The sequence below is a fragment of the Anthonomus grandis genome, chromosome 6 (assembly GCF_022605725.1).
Source record: "Anthonomus grandis grandis chromosome 6, icAntGran1.3, whole genome shotgun sequence".
NCBI classification, from domain to species: domain Eukaryota; kingdom Metazoa; phylum Arthropoda; class Insecta; order Coleoptera; family Curculionidae; genus Anthonomus; species Anthonomus grandis.
In genome coordinates, this window is record NC_065551.1 from 28,519,290 (window position 1) to 28,540,217 (window position 20,928).

General features: G+C 31.0%; 1 protein-coding gene across 1 annotated transcript; it reads left to right on the plus strand.

The window, feature by feature from the left end:
- The first annotated feature begins 4,138 nt into the window (after window positions 1–4,138).
- On the plus strand, window positions 4,139–12,318 carry LOC126737872 (uncharacterized). Its single transcript, XM_050442947.1, has 5 exons — window positions 4,139–4,402; window positions 8,371–8,453; window positions 8,643–8,886; window positions 8,953–9,056; window positions 11,931–12,318. Exons 1-5 carry the CDS (start codon window positions 4,274–4,276, stop codon window positions 12,100–12,102), a joined length of 732 nt encoding a protein of 243 aa, XP_050298904.1. The 5' UTR covers window positions 4,139–4,273; the 3' UTR covers window positions 12,103–12,318.
- The last annotated feature ends 8,610 nt before the right edge of the window (window positions 12,319–20,928 follow it).

Consider the following 20,928-nt stretch of genomic DNA (forward strand, 5'->3'; position numbering starts at 1 on the left):
TGTTCCATTGACAGAAGTGACGTTGACAGGAACCAAACGTTAAAAGCCTTTTAGGACCTAAAGGCGGATTTTCGTATCAAGCGTGTCTTGTTCGACGTAATGTCTGAAGCTAAAGGCCAGCACTGCTTATTGGGAAGTGTAGTGTTAAATTAAATACCTATTGTAACACATTAGGCATTTATTAATTTTAATTTTCTTCTCTGATATATGTTGTTAATTCTTCCTTTACTGAAATAGCCAATATTATACAAGAATGTAAATGAGGCGATTCAACTGAGTTGTCTAACAATCGATTGATTAAATGCATTTTCACTTTAAGGCGTTAAAAAGCCTGATAAATATGCACACAATATTGAGTTATTTACTAGAATAGGATAAAATACTACTTTGACTTATTATATTAAAAAAGTACTGCAGATAAAATCTTTAGGAGAGATTTACTTAGTTCCCTGAATCAACAAAGTTTGCAGTATGTTATGTTGCATAATCTGTGAATAGCATTCGGCAAGTACTTATACATCTCTAAGAAGACTTATTTTAATAGTTTTAATGCACATATTATTGGCTTGCGAAATATCTTTCTGGAGACATTAAATCATTATTGCTGCGAACATTCGAAATATGATGACTTGGTATTTAAAAGGGGTTATTGAGGCTTTCATACATATTACTTTAAACATAGTAAAAATAAAAATTCTTACTCTTATTTAAACGTTTGAAATAAAATCTAGTGTCAGGCTCTTATAGTATAAGTTCTTCTGCCAGGAATATTAGTACTACTCTTGTAAAAACGGTTTATTTTGCTCTGATATAAATAAATATTGCCCTAGTTTTAATATAACAATTATTCATCAAGCGGTAAAAAAGCAAACCTTGGCGTAGAAAACTGGCACAGTCTAGCTTCAATCGCTACTCTATATAATAATTAATTACAATTTAGATTTAGGCACTATTCCATTTCAAATATTCTTTATCAAAAATGTTCATGTATTTTTGAAAAACAGAGTTACCAAGTCAGTGTGCCTACATATGGACATATGTATAAGCCTTACATTATTAAAGTATTTTATTAAAAGACGAATGTAAGTGTCCCGTAAATTTGCCCCTTGTATCAAAGCTTCAAAGTTCAGTGACACTTTAATAAAAAGAAAGAGCATCCAAGGGATCTCCAAATCCTCCTTGTTCAAAACTTAAAAAATTGTGCAACATCTCTTTTAAGCCAATCATTTCATGAAAAAAAAATTATTTAACAATTCTTAATTAAAATTAATTTATATAGTAACCCAACTACGCATTCGCCAACTATCATCAGATCAAAGCTTTCATCTTTAAGATCCTGTATATTAAAGGTTCATCGGATCGTTTAGCTCATGCTCTTAACTGCAAACAAATAAAAATCACCTTCAGTAACATCAACACTACAGGATGCAGGTTGCATAGCAAAAGTAAAACTCCTATACGTTTGGTCAGGTATAATAAATAAAATTCTTTACAACTGTGTCAAGAGTTATGTAGGACAAACTGAAACATATCTCAAATAATGTATTAAAGAACGCAAAACTATATCCCCAAGGAAAAGGTTATTCACCCTACAGCACTAATTAACTATATTACGGACCTGGTAATTCTTTTGACTTTTTTTTAATACAAATTCTTGACAAACAAAAATTCTTAGTTGAACGCAACATAAGTGAAATGCCACATATTAAAAAACGTATTGGTGGCAACTATAAGCGTGATACTGAAAACCTAAGTTCTGCCAACTCAAATTTAATATGTAAATTACCTATTTGAAATATTCTTAATCGTAAATCTTAAACCATATTTTTAAATAGTTATGTACCACATGCATATACATACATAAATACAAGTACATATATCTTCTGTAGTTATTAGTATTTTTATAGCTAGTACTGAATTTTCTAGTGTATTGGCTTGTTCGAATCAAATATATTAATATATTTTAAATGTATTGCCTCCTGTACATAACTATTAATTTGTATATCTCCATTTTTATACCTGTAACATGTGCTATTCTAACTTAACCCAGGAGAACTACGACTTCAGTAAGTGTTTTTGATAGTTTTCCCTCTCTCTTTTCTTGAAACTCAATCATCAAATCATTTTCACTTACATACATAAATATTTACTTATATTTTTATACGAAATATCTTAAAAACGTTTTTAAATACCATTTCTTTCTATCTATTGCACAGCCCTAGAGTAGACAAATTAAATATAATTAAAAAAAAGACCACTTCTAATTCATACCAATATTTTTTAAGCCTATTTTACTACATATTTTTCTGTGTGAGCAGGAGCAGGAAAAAGGCTCTTATCTTAGAATCAGATCTAAAGAAATGTTGCGGTTGGTAAAGTTCCAGGATCTATGATAGTTTCACAACCGACATATTATCACACTAGTAAGCCATATAATTTAAAAGAATCGTTATCTTTATACAGGGTGTTTCTTAACCTATACGCATAAACTTGGGAAATTATTGCTGACGGCAAATAATGACTAATAGTGAAAAAAAAATTTAGTATAATAGTTTTAGTTACGGAGATAAACGACTTGTTAATTAAAATTTAAAAAAAAACGTAAATTCTCCAAAATAAATGTTTATTTAACTATTATAGTAACTGTTCGAAGTTATTTCCATGACTTTCAATACATAATTGAGCACGCCTAATCCAAGAGTTGCAGACAACAGCTAATCCAGGTTGTAGTCGAATTTCCTCGGCAGCAAATATCCGATTTCTTGATTCTTGTTCATTGTCAACTTCGGTTACATACACCAGAGATTTTAGGTGGCCCCAAAAATAAAAGTCAAGCGGATTAAAGTCGGGTGATTGAGGAGGCCATCCAATTGGACCACCTCGGCCTATCCATCATTCGGGGCACATTCGATCCAAATGCCGTCGCACTGGTCGCGTAAAATGTGGTGGAGCACCATTGTGAAGAACCCACAAATTCTGCCTAATGTGAAGAGGGACTTCTTCAAGGAGTACCGGCAAATTTTGTCGCAAGAATTGTAAATAAAGAGCACGAGTTAGACGATTATCCAAAATGAAAGGGCCAATAAGTATTCCGTTTACAATTCCAGCCCACACATTTACTGAAAATCGTTGTTGAAAGTTTGTTCGCTGAATGACATGCGGATTTTCAACTGCCCAAAAATGCGTGTTGCGAAAATTGTGAATACCATTGCGTGTGAAAATTGCTTCATCCGCTTCATCCGTACCTAAAATGTTCCTGGTAAAGTTTGGGTTTAACTGCTGCTAATGTAACAACCACTCGCAAAAGTTTACTCGAGGCGCATGATCCCTTGGAAGTAAAGCTTGTACCCATTGGACGTGAAATGAATACAGTAAATCATGCCTTAAAATTCGCCGAACTGTGACTGGTGATAATCCAAATTGCGGTGCAATTGTTCTAGTGCTTATGTCAGGATGCTCTTCCATGATATCTAAAATCAAATTCTCCAGATTTAAAATGCGCCTAGGTCTAATGGCTCCACCATGTTGCCCTGGCCTCGGCCGCAAATTTCCAGTTTCTCTACCCCGCTGAACCACACGCAAAAATGCTTTAAAGAAACATTAATTGTCCTATATCGGGAGATATCCCCTATTAACTCGTTCCGATGTAAAGATCCAATTCTCTTATAGCCTTTCCAATCCACTGTCGAGGAACTGTAGCATAGTATTGAAGTAAAAACTTTTTGATTAATAAAGAATTTATTGGGACTTATTATTTTTTATTACTAGGACATAAAGATATCTACAATTGTTTTTCACTGACTACTTCTCTTCTACTACTTGTTCTTCTTCTACTTTTTTTCTCTTCTATATTGTAAATAGGTCAAGAAAAATGCTGTCATAGCTTTCTATAAATAAAAGTATGCAAAAAAGGCATAGGTGGACATAATTGCCTACATATTACGGGTTTTAAAAAAATATTATTTCATTATAACAATATTTTTATTGTTAATTTCCAATTAGTTTCTTCTCATGTAAAACGGCCCTAATACAATCTCAGGACAATTTGTCAGTGAGAAATGAGAACAAATCGAAATCACTCTAACCTAAAAATTTGTCAACGTTTGGCATCTGTCACTTGTCTTTTCTCGTCTCTTTTTGGTTTGTTTTTGTTTATATTTTGATAACCGCATTTTGCAGTCAGTCACATAAAACCATAAGTAAACAAGAAAAAACATATTGTACAGCACCACGAACATTCTCATGGTGAAAAACCCCTGAAAATCTCTAAATTATGGAGGGGACCAGTAAAGAAACAGACGTGCATTTACGAACAATGCTAAGTTCCCCATTAAAATATGCCCCAGCTGTTCCTGTGCCTGATTGGAACCCTCCAGCATCTGTACCTCCAGTGCCGCAAGTTGTAAGTATGTTTAGTTAATTCTTTACAATTTTTTTATATTATTATACTATAAAATAAATAAGACCATCACTTATATTAATCCTTAGTTTATATCAGTCTTATACATTTTTGAGTGCATAGATCGATAATTTATTGGTATCATTTATATAAATTCAGTACTTACATAAGTCAAAGACTACAAAATTTAATTAAGTGTATTAAACAACACAAATATAATTATGCAACATTGATTAACATTTAAATCCTAAAGAATCTTAGCAAACTTGCGAGAGACTATACTGCCAAAGACTTTATTATAGTGAGATATGGTAGCTATGACTTAGCTAATATTTTATCTTTATTATTTCGACAACAAATGTTGACAAATTGATTATTTTATTACAACTGAATGTTAAGTCAATTTTTAAAAAATATAAATAGATCGACCAAAAATTATGAGTCATATGTTACTATGTAATATGGATAGGTAGGAAAATGAAAAATAATAATGTTTCTAAATTGCTTAAAATTCATAAAAAAAAATCATTCATAAAGTCAATTTAAAAAGTCATTCATATACAGATAAATGGAAACAAGAAGCATTATTATATGGGTCTGACAATAAAGTGGTTAGTGATAGTGATACTATCGATTTAACCATAGATTATCAGAATTTTCAATGAGTGGATACTTAATCAGAAGAGCCAAGTATGTTGAATATGAGAAGTTGAATATGAGAAATAATGATAATAATAATAATAATAAGCCTTTATTTCCAACAGGCAACTTGCCCAATAACAGGAAACAGTTGCAAAACAATGAAAAATATAGTTAAAAAAAACACACACAAACAAACCTAAAAGAATGAAAAGAAAAGAAAAAAAGTAAAGTAAAGTCACAATCTCAAAAGTTATCCAAAAAATTAGAATAAATAACTATGAATATGATATAAAAACCCAATTATAAAAGTTTAACAAGATAGTCCCATATTCAACAAAATTAAATTAAATTAACTGCAATATACCTACTAACTATAACTTAAACACATGGGTCTTAATCCCAAGAGTAATGATCCACCAAGATATCGACAATCACATGACCCGGAGAGAAATTTATATCGCACATGTGACAGATCCAATTAAATATAGCGCATATTGTATATAGTGGCAATTTCAACAGGAAGTTAGTATGAGGCCTTGGCAGAAAGAATGTTAGGGGATGTCTATCATTAAGCCTAGGCACCATGAAATGTACACCAGAAAGAAGTACAGGACTATCAATGAATCCATTCAGTAACCCATGCAGGAATTTTACAGAGAAGATCATTCTTCTGAGATGTAATGGATGTAGATTGAAGCGTTCCAATAGTTGCCGATGATCAAACCCTCTTACCGGATATATGCTATCCTGCCTGAAGGCCAAAAACTTAGCAAATCTACGCTGAACAGATTCAAGGAGACCAACATGATTCTGATAGAGCGGGTTCCATATAATGCAGCCAAACTTCAGTTTTGATCTCACAAAGCAACAGAAAAGCAGTCTTAATGTAGATTCCAAAGTAAAACTCTGAGAACTTCTAATTATGAACCCAAGCCTTCTCAGGGCTGACTTGACTATGTTGTTGAAGTGTGGAACGAATGTAAATTCAGAGTCAAAGGTGATACCAAGATCAGTAATTTGCTCTAATCTACTCAAAATAGTATCATTAATAAATTAAAATTAGATTAAAAAGTAATTAAAATTTAAGGATGTTTTTGATCTAGAGTAACTGACCACACTACATTTAGCCGCATTCAAGCCTAACCTGTTAACAGCGCACCATACCTCCAATGTATTTAGACAGTTCTGAAGAAAAACACAATCCTCCAAACCATATACATTTAAATATAGCTTCAAATTATCGGCAAAAGCCAACGACGTGGTGTGAGTGACGCAATCAAGTCATTTATAAAAAAACTAAACGGGAGCGGATCCAGGTTAGAGCCCTGCGACATACCCGACGTTACGTTAAAAGTTTCGATTTAAAGCCCTCATATTCAACATATTGAGATCTACCAATCAAGTAGGAATGAAATAAATTAAATAATCTCCCTAAAAAACCATACTGAGTTAATTTATGCAGCAAAATATAGTGATCTATCCGATCAAAGGCTTTTTGGAAGTCGGTATAAATAACATCGACTTGAGTATTAACATCAAGTGATTCACAGATGTGGCTAGACAGACAGGATAAGTTAGTAATACAAGATCGCTTGCTAAAAAATCCATGCTGGTCTACAGAGATGAGTTCTTTTGCGTGACTAAATAGCGACCGATTCAGGATAATTTCGAAAATTTTTGAGAAGTTACAGAGTAATGAGATTGGCCTGTAGTTCACGATTTGATCAGAGTCCCCAGCTTTTAAAATAGGTATTATTTTAGCAGTCTTCCAAATTTCAGGAATTTATTCTGTTGACAGTATTAAGTTGAAAATGTAGGTCAGCGGATCAGCCAGGACACCAATGCAATCTTTAACCAAGAAGCTAGGTACACCGTCTACACCAGACGTTAACTTATTTTTGAGTTTTTTACTAGCCAAAATAATCTTGGAAGCATCAACGTTGGAAATGTCAAAGTGAGGCACATTATCAGACGTCGACGAATGGTTAATGACATTTGATTGTATAAATGCCTCACCAAAAAACAGTGCAAAAGCATCAACTATGTCTTGTGGGTCTTTAATTACCACGTCATCGGGTAGCCTCATCATACCAGGAATCCTGGTGCCAGCCTTCTTAGAACCAATATTCTATAACCAATTCCAAAAGCTAGATGGGTCCAAAGAAATATTCCTTTCGGTGTTTGATATAATATACAACTTATATTCATTGCGTATTTGTAGTTTGATAAGGCGTCTAAGAGAATGGAATTTATTTTGAAAGAATGGAGAATTGTAAAGTCCTTGAAAGCATTTTCTTTCCTATAAATGTTCTTAATCAATTCTCGAGAATAATAATTTGGAAATCTTCTTTTACGTTGCTGCTTAAGAGGAATGTGTCCGGCAAATATGCCATTCAATATATCATATAGGGCTCCACATGCATCATTAACGTTAGAGGATAAATACACAGTAGACCAGTCAGCTTCAAGGATCGAGTCATAAAGGAGATGGAAGTTGGCCTTTTTAAAGTTAAAAGAATGAGATAAGTTTTTATTAAGCTGAAAATTATGGACACGTTGGCCTGAGACAGTAAAATCAATTTCCAGTGCAGGGTGATGCAAATCCTCCAAGACAAAAGGCACTTCACTACGCGAAACAGTACAGGTGAAGTTAGATAAAACAAGATCCAATAGCCAACAACATCGATATAGGGCGCAATACTGTTGCAAAAATCAGACAAACTAATTTTTTCAGACACAATATTTTTAGAAACTCCACAGAGAACTCCGCTACCACGTGTGGCAATAACGGATTCAAATTTTCGGTCCGACCGGTAAACATCATAAGTCTTTGGAAATATTTCACCACTAGATATTTCTGGTCTCAACCATGTCTCGGTGATGCAATGATATTAACAAAATCACTATTAGTCTTTTTTAGTCAGAAAGAAATCAAACCTTCAGAGATAAGAAGTGGGTGGTGTATTTATAGCTTTAGTAACAAATTTACATCAGTAAGATGTGATATAGTTGATATTGAATTGGCGCACTGTATGTTAAAATTAGTTTTGATGATAGTGTCTATAATCTATATGTTCTACGTGTAATGGTTTACTTTATACCAGACTGAAGTATGATGTTATAACAAAAATGTTGCCAATGTATTGAAATCTTTCAGGTTATAAGTGTTTAATTTTAGGTGATTTTAATCCTTATGACCTTGTTTTGAATGCGAAATTCTTAAACTATTTATGCACATTTACATGTTAACTATATGAACCCTTGCATCCAACATAAATTGCGAACCCAAATAATAATTTAGCCTAATAAAATTTTATTTATTCTTGTAGAACTCAAAGTTAAGTCCATCTTTAATGACAGTAACTATACCAGGGGCAATTGCTGGGGAACCACACACTAATATTATGCTACAGTAAGTAAAAATATTTGCCTTATATTTAACAATTGAACCTAAAATTATAAAATATCGCTTATTTCATTGATCTACTAATTTAGTTTTCCAGTATTATATACTAATGATATTGATGTATCATATTATCTTCTTTATACCTCTGTAATTAGGGCTGATAATAATTCATCCTACTCAAAAATTCTCTTTTAGAAACTGTGTAGCTACAGTTGACTTACATACCATCCTTGACCTCACAAAAATTAATGCTAGAACGCGAAATTCAGAGTATAATCCGATGAGATTTCACGGTGTTATAATGAGAATAAGGGAGCCACGCAGTACAGCTCTGATCTTCAGGTCAGGAAAAATTGTCTGCACAGGAGCCAGGAATGAACATGATGCACTACTTGCCTCAAAAAAGTTTGCTAGGATTATACAAAAATTGGGATTTAATGTAAGTAATTTTTTAGTTTTTAAACTTTGCGGACACAATTTTGCAGTTTCTATAAATATTTTTTAGATAAAGTTTGCCAACTTTAAGATCCAGAATTTGGTTGCATCCTGTGATTTACGTTTCCCTATAAAATTAGAAAATTTAAATCACATGCATGGGCAGTTTAGCAGGTAAATATTAATGTAGTAATTATATTAAAAAAATTGGGAACTAAATCCTTATAATGTGGAGGCTTTTACAATAAAATGGTACTGTTCAATATAAAGATGTTATAGGGTTTTGTATTTTGTATTTTAATATATTCTCTTCTCAAGATACCAAAAAATCATAATAATTTTAAAACTATTACTTTTAGAGATTACAATAGCATTAACATTGACACATTTATAAACCAAGGTAAGTTAATATCTTGGGATTGATTGTATAGGGCTAACGATGTAAATGAAAAAGTTTCCATTTTAAATTCCACTTTAATACAAATAATAAATGAACATGCTTCCTTAAAAACTAAAAAAATTGTTGAAAAGTGTTACTTACCCTGGATAACAGATAATGTTAAAAAGTTAATAAACTTAAGAGGTAATGCCCACAGAAAATTTTTAAGAACAAAATTAGAACAACATTTACAGTATTACAGACAGCTTCAAAACTTCACAAAACATGCAATTGCTAGGGAAAAAATTACATTTTTTAATACTTTTGCGAAGAGTAATGGAAGGGCTTTTTGGAGTACAGCAAAAAAACTTCATCTTACATCTAAAAATAATCAAATAGACATCCCGGAAACTCTTAATAACGCCACTCATATACATGATTTTTTTTTAGAAATAGATAATGAGCCTAATACAGTACCGAATCATCTCATTGACTTTTATAAAAACAACAAACTAATTACTCATATTAATTTAAAATTCAAATTAATTACCCATGAAAATTTCTTTAAAATTATTTCTAAAATAAAATCTAATACTGTTGGCGAGGACCTTTTATCAATAAGGGATATAAAATTGTGTCTACCCTTTTGTGCGGATGCTATTGTAAATGTTATTAATTCTTGCATATTAACTTCAACTTAGCCAACAATCTGGAAAACTGCAAAAATTTTACCACTACCTAAAACTAACGATCCAAAAACCCTTAAAGATATAAGACCAATTAGTACACTTTCTGCTATGTCAAAAATATTTGAAAAGCATATCTACTCACAAATTGAGTTATTCATAGAACAGCAAAATATAGTCCTAACCTGCCAATCTGGTTTTAGAAAGAATTTTAGTACAACATCAGCACTAACTAATATCCTCAATGATATAAGAGAAAATCAAGAACAAATAAATAGTACTTGCATGACACTTTTAGATTTTAGTAAAGCTTTTGATACGGTACATCTTGAACTGTTATTAGCAAAATTCAAGTATTATGGATTCTCTACAGATGCACTAAATTTGTTACAAAATATTTTAACCTTTAGGTATAGTTACGTAAGTACAAAAAAAGACTCTACAATAATAAAGTCGGATCTCAAACTTGCCAAAAAGGGAGTACCTCAAGGATCCGTCCTTTCTCCTCTGTTATTTGCCATTTATGTAGCAGATATGTACAGGAGTGTTAAATTTTGTAAATTCAATCAATTTGCCGATGACACCCAACTTACTATACCTGTAGTGAAGAGTAATGTGATAGAAGCTAAAGAAAAACTTACTAATGACTTAGACCAATTATTCTTATATTCAAAGAACCATAATTTAAAATTAAACGCAAATAAATCTAAAATTCTTATAATAAACAAAGATAAACAACTTCGTGAACAAATTGAAGAAATATTTCAGGTATCTTTAAATAATAATAATATACCAGTCGTTCAAAATGCAAAAAATTTGGGGGTTATTTTTGACACAGACCTATCTTTTCAGCAACACATAAATAGTAAACTTTCCACTGCATATTTAAGACTTAAAAATATTAATTATAATGAAAAGTATCTACCTCAAAAACAAAAATATTTTTTATGTAATTCTCTGGTTCTGTCCCTGTTTGACTATTGTGATGTTGTCTATTGTGACTCGCTCGATCATTGGTAACTAAAAGGTCCATTCAAAAGATGCAAAACTGGTGTATGAGGTTATCATATAATATATCTTATAGAGAGCATATAACGCCCTATCTAAATGAATTTAAAATTTTAAATATGGCCAACAGACGAAAACAACATTTTTACTGTTTCATACACAGAGTAATAAGTACTGGCAAACCCCTCTACCTTTTAGAAAAATTTAAACCGCTTCCAAGAACTATTTTAGGGCTACAGCGTACCGCCAATGACCAAAGCTATATTGTACCCCACCATAGAACTTCATGCTATGAAAAAAGTTTTGCATACACTGCTGTTAAAATGTGGAATAGCTTGACACAAGTCCTTCATAATTCAAAATTTTTGTTTTTTAAAAATTCAATAAATAAGATCCTATTGGGAGAACAGAGTAGGTTATAAGTTTTAAAAGTCACATAAATAAATTTAAGTACTTAAATAAGATCAATATTATAATAATTTCGATGTTGAGATTTTTTATTTGACTTTTTATTTTTTTATTTCGTATTGTTTCTAATATTCTGCCACGCCCTGACTTATCCCTAAGATCTAATTGTCATCAAGACTCGTTTTCCTTCTGCGCGCTCCCATTCTCTTCAGAACTCTTATTTTTAATTTGGCTTTTTGTTTTCTTTTGTTTTTTTTTTTTGGGAATTATTTTATTAAGTAGTTTTTTATTTATTACTCTTTGCATACTTTATATGTACTATTTTTTTTTATTTATTTTTTGTATTTATTATAGTAGCTATTTATTAGGTTAAGGGTCCTTTCGCAGGCGTCCGCTCAGCGGTCACTGTTACCAGTTTTGTAATCGTGAATTGGTCCTTTTTTGTCAACTGTATATATTATGTGTAACTAAATGATACATGTATTTTTTTACTTTTGGCAAAATAAACAATTTTGAATTTTGTACACTATTGAACCACCTTATATTTATAATAGCATTTATTTCCAGTTATGAACCTGAACTGTTTCCTGGCTTGATATACAGAATGATTAAACCAAGGATAGTTCTGCTAATCTTTGTAAATGGAAAAATAGTTTTCACCGGAGCTAAATGCAGGGAAGATATTAAGGAGTCCTTGGAAAATATTTATCCCATCCTAAGGAGTTTTAGAAAAAACTAATAAATTTTTTCGTTAATATTGCATAATATGATTATTTTTATTAGTCATTATGTTATTGGTAATTTTTATTGTTACTTACTTTTTAGTATAATGATTATCTTGTAATACAATTTTGTATTTCACCTTTTTATACTGATCTTTGACCTGCAATCATGACTGCTAAGTTTATTTAAATCCCATTTTATAATATGTAATAGTAAATCATTTTTGAACAATTTTACATAATTTTTTTACCCATATATTTCAAGTTAAATCAAATATGATATATTTTTAATAAGATTTTAATGCACATCAAAAACATAATAAACTTGCATGAGATAAAAAGACTGTAACTTACATAAAATAATGTTCTCGCTAAACGTACGTCCACGTTCAATCGTTCTAATATATAGATATACATATTGCAAGCTCCGATTATAATCGATCTTGATTATTATGCAAAAAAAGGATAGAGCAGCCCCTGAACGCTGAAATAAGGTTATTAAAACAGTGGAGGCTGTTTACCTACCCCCATTTTGCGCAAACTAATAAATCATAAACATAAATTTCATTGAAAAAAAAACTATCTCGCTGCAAATGATTTGATTACTGTTTGTGACATGCTAATTAAAACTGTGGATCCACCGTAAAGTGATAAAATGTCTATGGCAATGTCATTTTTCAAATTTAATAAATGAATTTAGCGACATTTTAATTAGTAATTGCATTAAGACAGCTTTTTTTTATGCATTAAACGCAGGTAATACTTGCAAACTAAATATTTGTAATAATATTTTTATATAGAGTATTTTTATTGAATTGCGTTATAATTTAGGGACGTGTTCGTGTTATGAAATCAAGCAAATATAAGCAAACATAATTTGTCCGGGGATTTTGAAGTAAGGGACGGTAAAGTAAAGTTATAAGGAAAAAAAAACTTTTTTTTGTCAATCAATTTTAGCCCTGTTGATATTTACGTAAGTTTTTTCGTACACTAGCACTCTGCAATCTATAATATAAGAGGGTTAGTTCATTTTATTATCTATTCTATTTGATATATACATAAGTTTTAAACAGTGGTAATAATATTCCAATTATTTTCGAAAAACATTATCAAGAATAGTTAAGATTTTGTTATCAAATTAGCCAAAAAATGTGTCACAATCCAAACTGGTGTCGCAGATAACACCGCAGCATCGCATGCACATTCTCAGAATATTTTATTGACATATAAACCCCAAATACCAGGAAATTTTAATGAAATCTACTATTATTAAGACATAAAAGACGTTAAAACTCAGTTTTTAAATTAGAAGAACCTGGGAAGAAAGTGATATGTTTCTTCTATAATTGGACAGGCTAAAGGAGAAAAACACTATTTCCAGATGAACTAGTTTTTTATTCATTGGTCAATATTTATAAAAATATTAATTATGAAACTATATATGTTATTCTCACTCGTCTGTTTTCTTTAGGTAATAATTAATTATTCTGTAAATTAGTTAGATACCTCCTTTTTAATCATAACTTTTCTTGTTACTGAAATTAATTAGCTTAAAAGTTTTTAATAAAACCTGTCAGAAAGAAAGCGAGAAACTAATATAACAATTCTCTTATCTTATTCTTATTCACTAGGCCGTTCATTTTTAGTATTTAATTAATATAAATAAATTATAAGTAATAAATGAAATAAAACGTTACATCCTTAAAAGTATCCACTCTGATCACATACTCCAAAACATATTTATTTTATTAGGAAATATATTTGTTTATTGGTCCATGAATTTATCTATTAAACATTTTTATTCTACTTATTACACTTTTATATTTATTGTAATGAGGTCGTAGGCTTCTTGCAAAATAGTCGATTCAGCCTTGAAAAGTAGGCCACAGGGTGCACTGTGCATTGTCCCACCTTTTACCAGGCACGCCAACGAATTTTTGGGTCAACGACCGCAGCAGGGAAAACTGAATTTCCCGGAATCAAACTAGATTTATGGACACTCCGTCTTTCCGCTCAGGATATGGCCTACATTCCATTAGAGGAGTATAGGCTTTTGAAAACATAAGTTTATAGCATTTCTTCATGAATATTATTCTTGGTATATAGAATAAAAGTTTCCGGATATCGAAATATTAGATATTAATATGTCTTGATACGAATTGATGATGGCCTACTTTTTTAATGTAGTTTTTCTTGGAAAGATATATTTAAAGACAGATGTATTAACCGCTGCCTTCTATATATTTGTTGCTTCTCAAAATACACCCAGTTTTCTTTAAACATCATTAAATATTTATAAGGAGTACATCTAAAATATAAGTATATTATTTCTTAGAAGAGTTTTATAGCAGGGTTTCTATACAAATCTTGAGACTTATTTAAAATAGAACTTTAACTGCAGAAAACATGTACAATATAAGATTTTTTGCTAGATACAATAAAATCAGTTAGATATATACACAATTTTTGATTATTATAAGGATTATTGTTTTGAGTTGGCTAGTAGCTTTTTGGCTTGTATGTGTTTTAAAAAGAAGTATCAAGTTTCGTAATTCCTGCGATGTCCTTTAAGGGTTACACACCGACCTGGTACAAATAGTTTAAAGTGTATTATTTTTACGTATAATATTTGCAGACGATTTAAAGAACAATTCTTTTAAATATAATTTCTATAGAAGAGTTTATGGTTCAGATACTCGAGATCAAGAATGTAACAAATATTTAATTTGATAAAAAATGATTTTGAATTTAGAACACCACAAGTTTCTTCAACGTCGTTTGGAAAAGATGACACGTAAATATTGTAATTTTCTGTTCCCTTTAAGTAGTCGAACTTATTAGAAGTGTTTGAACTTAGACATATTTGTTTGAAAAGTTTACCGTTCCGGTTTCAGATACCTTACTTCAAGTTCTGAAGCATGACTCATAGATAGCGCCTGGTACGATTATTCGGAAACAAGAGCGAGAATGAAGATGTACCAGAAATAGTACAATAGACAACATACAGGGTGTTAAGGGTAATAAAGTATGTAGACAAACTTTAACCATCAAATCCTTGGTCAATTTGAAGCCGAAATGTTCATATGAACATGGTTTCGCCACGGCTTTGTCTCCAAGCTAGAGAATATCAGCACTAGAAGAGTAATTTATTGATATTCTATTATATATCTGATGTTATTTTTTCCAAAAATCAGGATATTACTTCCTATCTTTAGGATATCACAAATACAAAACACATAATCTTTTAAACATTGCATGTATGCTTCATGAGGACTACAAATACACATCTGTAACGTTGTATAGGATGCAAAATGTCCTACCTATAGAGAGCACAGTGTTTATTATTAAAGAACACTATTTACATTTGCTATCTGTTTTGTCAATATGTTAAACTTTTTTCTTTTATATATAAACATATCTACAATAAAATAGAAGCATTTTATCGATGTAATTGTAATAGTAATGTGAATTTAGTACACTTTTTCCTTGTTTATATTTAGTTTGGTACGTGTATGCATTTTCCTTGTACTATGCAAACGACGGATTTGCAGCAAAATCATTAAAATTTGAGGATCTTGTCTAAAATATTGGTAAGGTAGCTCTGATGGTGGCAGGTATAGTAATTAGATGACAGGACGTTTAATTATTGGAGTATTTTAAAACTTCCATGTCTGGGTTATATCCTAGTGCACCATTTTCGCATGGTTTGCTGAAAATTCACAAGGATCACTACTGGATTAGACCTGTGTGGACTCACCTGACTATAAATTCTCCTCGTGGCTGAATGATCTTTTAAAGAGGATTACTGTTTGTTTTTAATATTTTTTCTATGAAGAACTCAATAGATTTTACAAGTTGAAGAAATGTTGTAATCGCCATTTTATTTTCCTTGGACGTTAAAAATCTTTTTCCCAGTATACATTCACAGGAACATTTTATTATTATTGAAAAACTCATCCCAAATTAGTCATAAATAATTTAATTTCCCTACTTTGTGTAGTTCTATAGCGGAAAGTTTAATGACCGAATTTTAAAACATAAAACAGGTCTTGCAATCGATCTTATTGGAATCGATTAAATTATGTCTAGTCGTTTTGCCTCAAATATGAGTTTCCAAAAGGTACATACGTGAACAATATTTTTGTTTTGTGGGTGGGCAGTCATGATGTTCTTACCCATTTCTTAACTTTTATTAGACAGAAAATTACCATTCTTAGACTTAATTCTTCAGAGAAACCTCAGCAAAATTTGCTGCTTTAAATTATTTAGTTTATTGTACATTTATCGAAACCTCTCTATTTTAATACAATATAGTAAAACCATAGCATCAAATAATATTTTTTCTTTGGGTTTAGATTTTATAACCATTAAAAATTCTCGTAGACTTTAGATCAACCAGACTCTCTATCTGAGGCTGATGTATATTTCCTATAAGGTACAGATTATTCTGCTGTTTATGTAGAAGAGTTAGGACAAAGAGTATTCACTAGGGTACAAGAACACCTTAGCCTTATCAGGAAATTGTTAGGAAAAAGACACAATTGTTATGGAAGCAAAGTCTGCTTTTGCTATCCGTCTGCTTTTAATTTTATGTTTAATATAAATGTTTTATTGTAGTTGACCGACTTAACTCTCAGTGTTATCGTAACTATAATTTAGGTAATATTTTATATATTAAATCTAATGATGCTTAAATTTTTGAGCGAAACATGTCACCTATAATTTATTTTATTATACAGTTTTTAAGACCGAGCCTTTTTTTTCGATTTATTATAAAAAAGGTAATTGAGTAAAATTGTCATTTAGACGCATAATTAGCTAATGCTAAAAGATTTGTAAAGTTGCCAGTAATTACTTATTAAAGACTGTTCGAGGAGGCCATTAATTATCAAATAAATGATGGAAACTTCGTTCACCCATAATACAGATTTAGGTCCTCTATATATAGCACAAAAATATCTTAGAGAAATTTGTTACATAGTATATAAGTCATAAATATCTCAATCATGTTTGTAAAACACCTTAAAAATTGAACACCTTGAACTATTTAACAATAGAAACATTTTTAATTAAGTAATTAAACTATAAAATACTGTTTAACTTATTTACCATAACAAGCTTTTGTAAGTGCTTTTAGTCTATATTACAAATTTTATTATTATCCTGCTCTTTGTTAAGCCCCAAAAAAGATAAATTAATTATGAAATAAACGCCCATAGCAAGGATATACACTGTGCACGTCAAGCCCACACATACCTATATTATGAAATGTTTCACGATGTTTTCGGTTTATGTGGAAATGTCAAAGGTTAAGCTGTCCTAAAAGCATTTTCCACAAACTTTTTATTTGAACCAGCGTTGGCTGTATTGACACTGTCAGAGCTAAAGGAGATTACTATAGTATTTTATAGGTAGGAAATTGGTTTTGGCATTAAGGTAGCATTTCATTTAAAATCGTAAAAAATTTACGAGCAATAGTAAATTTGGCTATAATTTTTGCTTAAAAAATAAATTGTGGGAAAAAGTGGTTTACAATAATAATCCCTCCCAATGTTGGTATTAAGCGTATAGTTGCTAAAAATAATTAGCAATTATTATATTACTCTCTTCGTATGAATACGTATGTATATACCTATATTCGTATGTATAATAAAGTAAATTCTTATAATAATTCTACTTCCCTTAATCCTATATATTCATAAAAATAATTAACTTTTTTTAAATAAGACATGAGGTAAGAAGGTCAACGTCTAAAATTGATGCGAAACTAGCTGATTCTCCGTCATTTCGGAATTACACAAGTGCATCTCTGCACGACGTCTCGAAAGTTGGCGAGAATCTTCCGGAACAGCGTTCTGCCGAGTATATAAGGAGCCGCATCGCCGATAGTTGTCACTTCAGTGAAGTTAATTTCGGACTGTTGGCGCGAAATTTAAATAAATTCAGTAAAAATAAATCTCTTGTAGTCGTAGGTGCATCACTCATCGTATTTTCGTAGTGAAGTGTGTAAATAAATTAGTTAAGTATTTTTCATTGTTTTAATTCACACCTGACCAACAGAAAAAACGCTCCAATAGATAGAATTTGTCTTTTTGGGATTAATTGAAAAAAGTAGTCCATTTTTCTCAAAGAGACCTCTTAATATTAAAAATTCAGAGATTGGAAAGACACAAGGTCAATGGTCTCAGATTATGTTTATTTTTTAAAACACTATTACACGTGTTTCGCCCTAAGGCATCATCAGATCGGTAAAGCTATTCGTTTAACATCACAAATATTTAAGTTAAAACAAAAAAAATATATTAACTAAAAAAATTTCTTTTTTATGTGAACGTCAGCAATATTTTTTATGTATTTATTTTTTGTTTTAACTTAAATGTTTGTGATGTTAACCGATATGATGATGCCTTAGGGCGAAACACGTGTAATAGTGTTTTAAAAAATAAACATAATCTGAGACTATTGACCTTGTGTCTCTCCAATCTCTAAATTTTTATGTTTTGGATTAGATAAAGTGATTTAAAGAATGCGTAAGAAATATATATGCATATGAAATGATATGACTGAGTTTATGTAATTATTGTATTACTGTAAAAGTTTATTTAAAATATAGACTTATTTGCATTTTTTTCGAAATAATTACATGTACATTTTTTGCAATATTGAAAGCTCTGTATGATCCAAACCATTTAACTAATATTATCTACAATTTGAGGGACTGCATAATTTTTTTAAAATTTTAAAGACTTTTAAGTGAGTCATCATAATATATATGTCCGGCTTACGCCGGTCTTGGATACTTGCAATAACAACGCGATGTCATAAATCAAAAAGAGTCCAAATGGAAATAGCACACCGCACGACGTCTCCAAGGTTTGCGAGAATCTTCCGGAACAGCGTTTTGCCGAGTATATAAGGAGCCGCATCGCCGATACCTATATCCTAGGACACGTATTTGGGGAAAACATCTTCTCAATAGACCAGAAAATATAAAGAACCACTTCAAATGTCTGTAAGATTTTGAAAATTATTTCAAATGTCTATTTTTTCAAATATCTCTTCTTTTATTTTTATTTCATTTGGGCCATCTTTATGGGAATTAAGGACTTTGTATGGCTTGAGTTTTCAGAATTGAAAGGAGAGGTTTTCTTAGGATTTCTAAAGTTTATATACTGGGAACATTTTTTTTTGAGCTGTAGCAAATGATTCCAAGAAATAGTCCATCTTTACTCAAAGAGACCGTAAATAAACTCTAAGTCACAGGTCTTAATTTTTTTTTGAAAAGAAGAGAGAGTTTATTTTATTACTACTTTTTTAGAGTTTATTGCATTACTATTTAATGTAGTAAATGAAATGATGTCTTTGGTATTGAGGATTTTATACAGAGATCTGGATAGAAGTGGATGATTTCTTCCAGGCAATTAAGTGCTGATCTCCTAGTTGACATAAAGCACCAGGCTCAAGTTACTGAACGAATGTTTTCATTTCTTTTAGGCAGTTGCATGCATTTTCTTAGCTTTTCATAGAACATCAGCCTCTAACTGAACTACCTAGAAGAAATAAAAATATTTTTAAATTTTATAATCTGAATCAACTCCTCGTTATTGTTATCTTAAGTCGTAACTCAGGATGCTGCTATCATTAGTGAATTATTTACATGATCTTCTTTTAAAAGACTAAAACAAAAACGACTTTTAAAACTGTAAAAATACTGGAATTCGAACGGTAATTTCCATTTCCGGACATCATTCAACTCCTGGACCAGAATAAAAATTTCACCTTCATCCACGTCTTGACCTTATCGACGTTCAATTTGATTTGAAAGTTCTCTTGTAAGATTTATACTTGCATCCAAGATCTGATTTGGCCAAACGTGTACATTTATATGCAATAAATTGAAATTTATCACCAGGACGTGTATCGACATAACCTATTTCTTTTACAGTTCATACAGTAATAGTTGGTGCCTTTGGTTTAATAGAGACAAAGACTCCAATGAACATTTCAACTGTATTAAAATTGTTGATGGCTGCAGCAGTGTCACTAGAGAAGTGTCTTCTGTAAATTTTCTCATATGATTAATAGAAACTGAGATATTTGAGAAAAATGGGGTCGACCAGACCGAGAAGAATTAGTCCAGGGCTTTAAGTGCAGATATCTTAATAATGGTTAAATTAATAATAAAATTACTTATAACTATTTTGATAGGAAAGAGTTCTATAATAATGTTTTCTATACATTTTCTCATTTTATAACCAATCAAATTCGGACCATAAAGTGATAACTACCGATCAAACCATTCTGAGATTATAAAATAGTTAAGGAACTCACTGATAAAAGAAGATTGTAATTGAGGGTATCTATTGCAATATACCTAAGGAAAATCCAGGATTGAATGATACTCTAAGTGCCAAACGGGAAAGTTCATATCAGAGTATTGCATCTCATAGTTTTATGCTTTCCTAGACCAGACTTGGAATAACAGATAGAGTGGTAGAGGTGGTCCAGTTCCTTGGCCAGCAAGATCATCTGATTTAATACTTCTAGACTTTTTTGTCTGGAGTCAATATACCTCTTAATCTAACATTAATGGAGTGAATGAGACGCTCTTCATGTAAAATATATGTAAAGATACCAAAATGCAGCTGTCGTCCAGATTCCATGTTTAACCCCCAATTTTAAAAAAAAAATGTGATACCTGAATGGGATGAACTAATCGACGAATGAAAATTTGCTTGTCTCCTTTATCTATATTACAGAATCAACAGTTTTTGAGGGTTAATATTTAATAGCATAATTTAATAAATTATAAAAAAAAATATCCTTGTCCTATGGATGCTTTT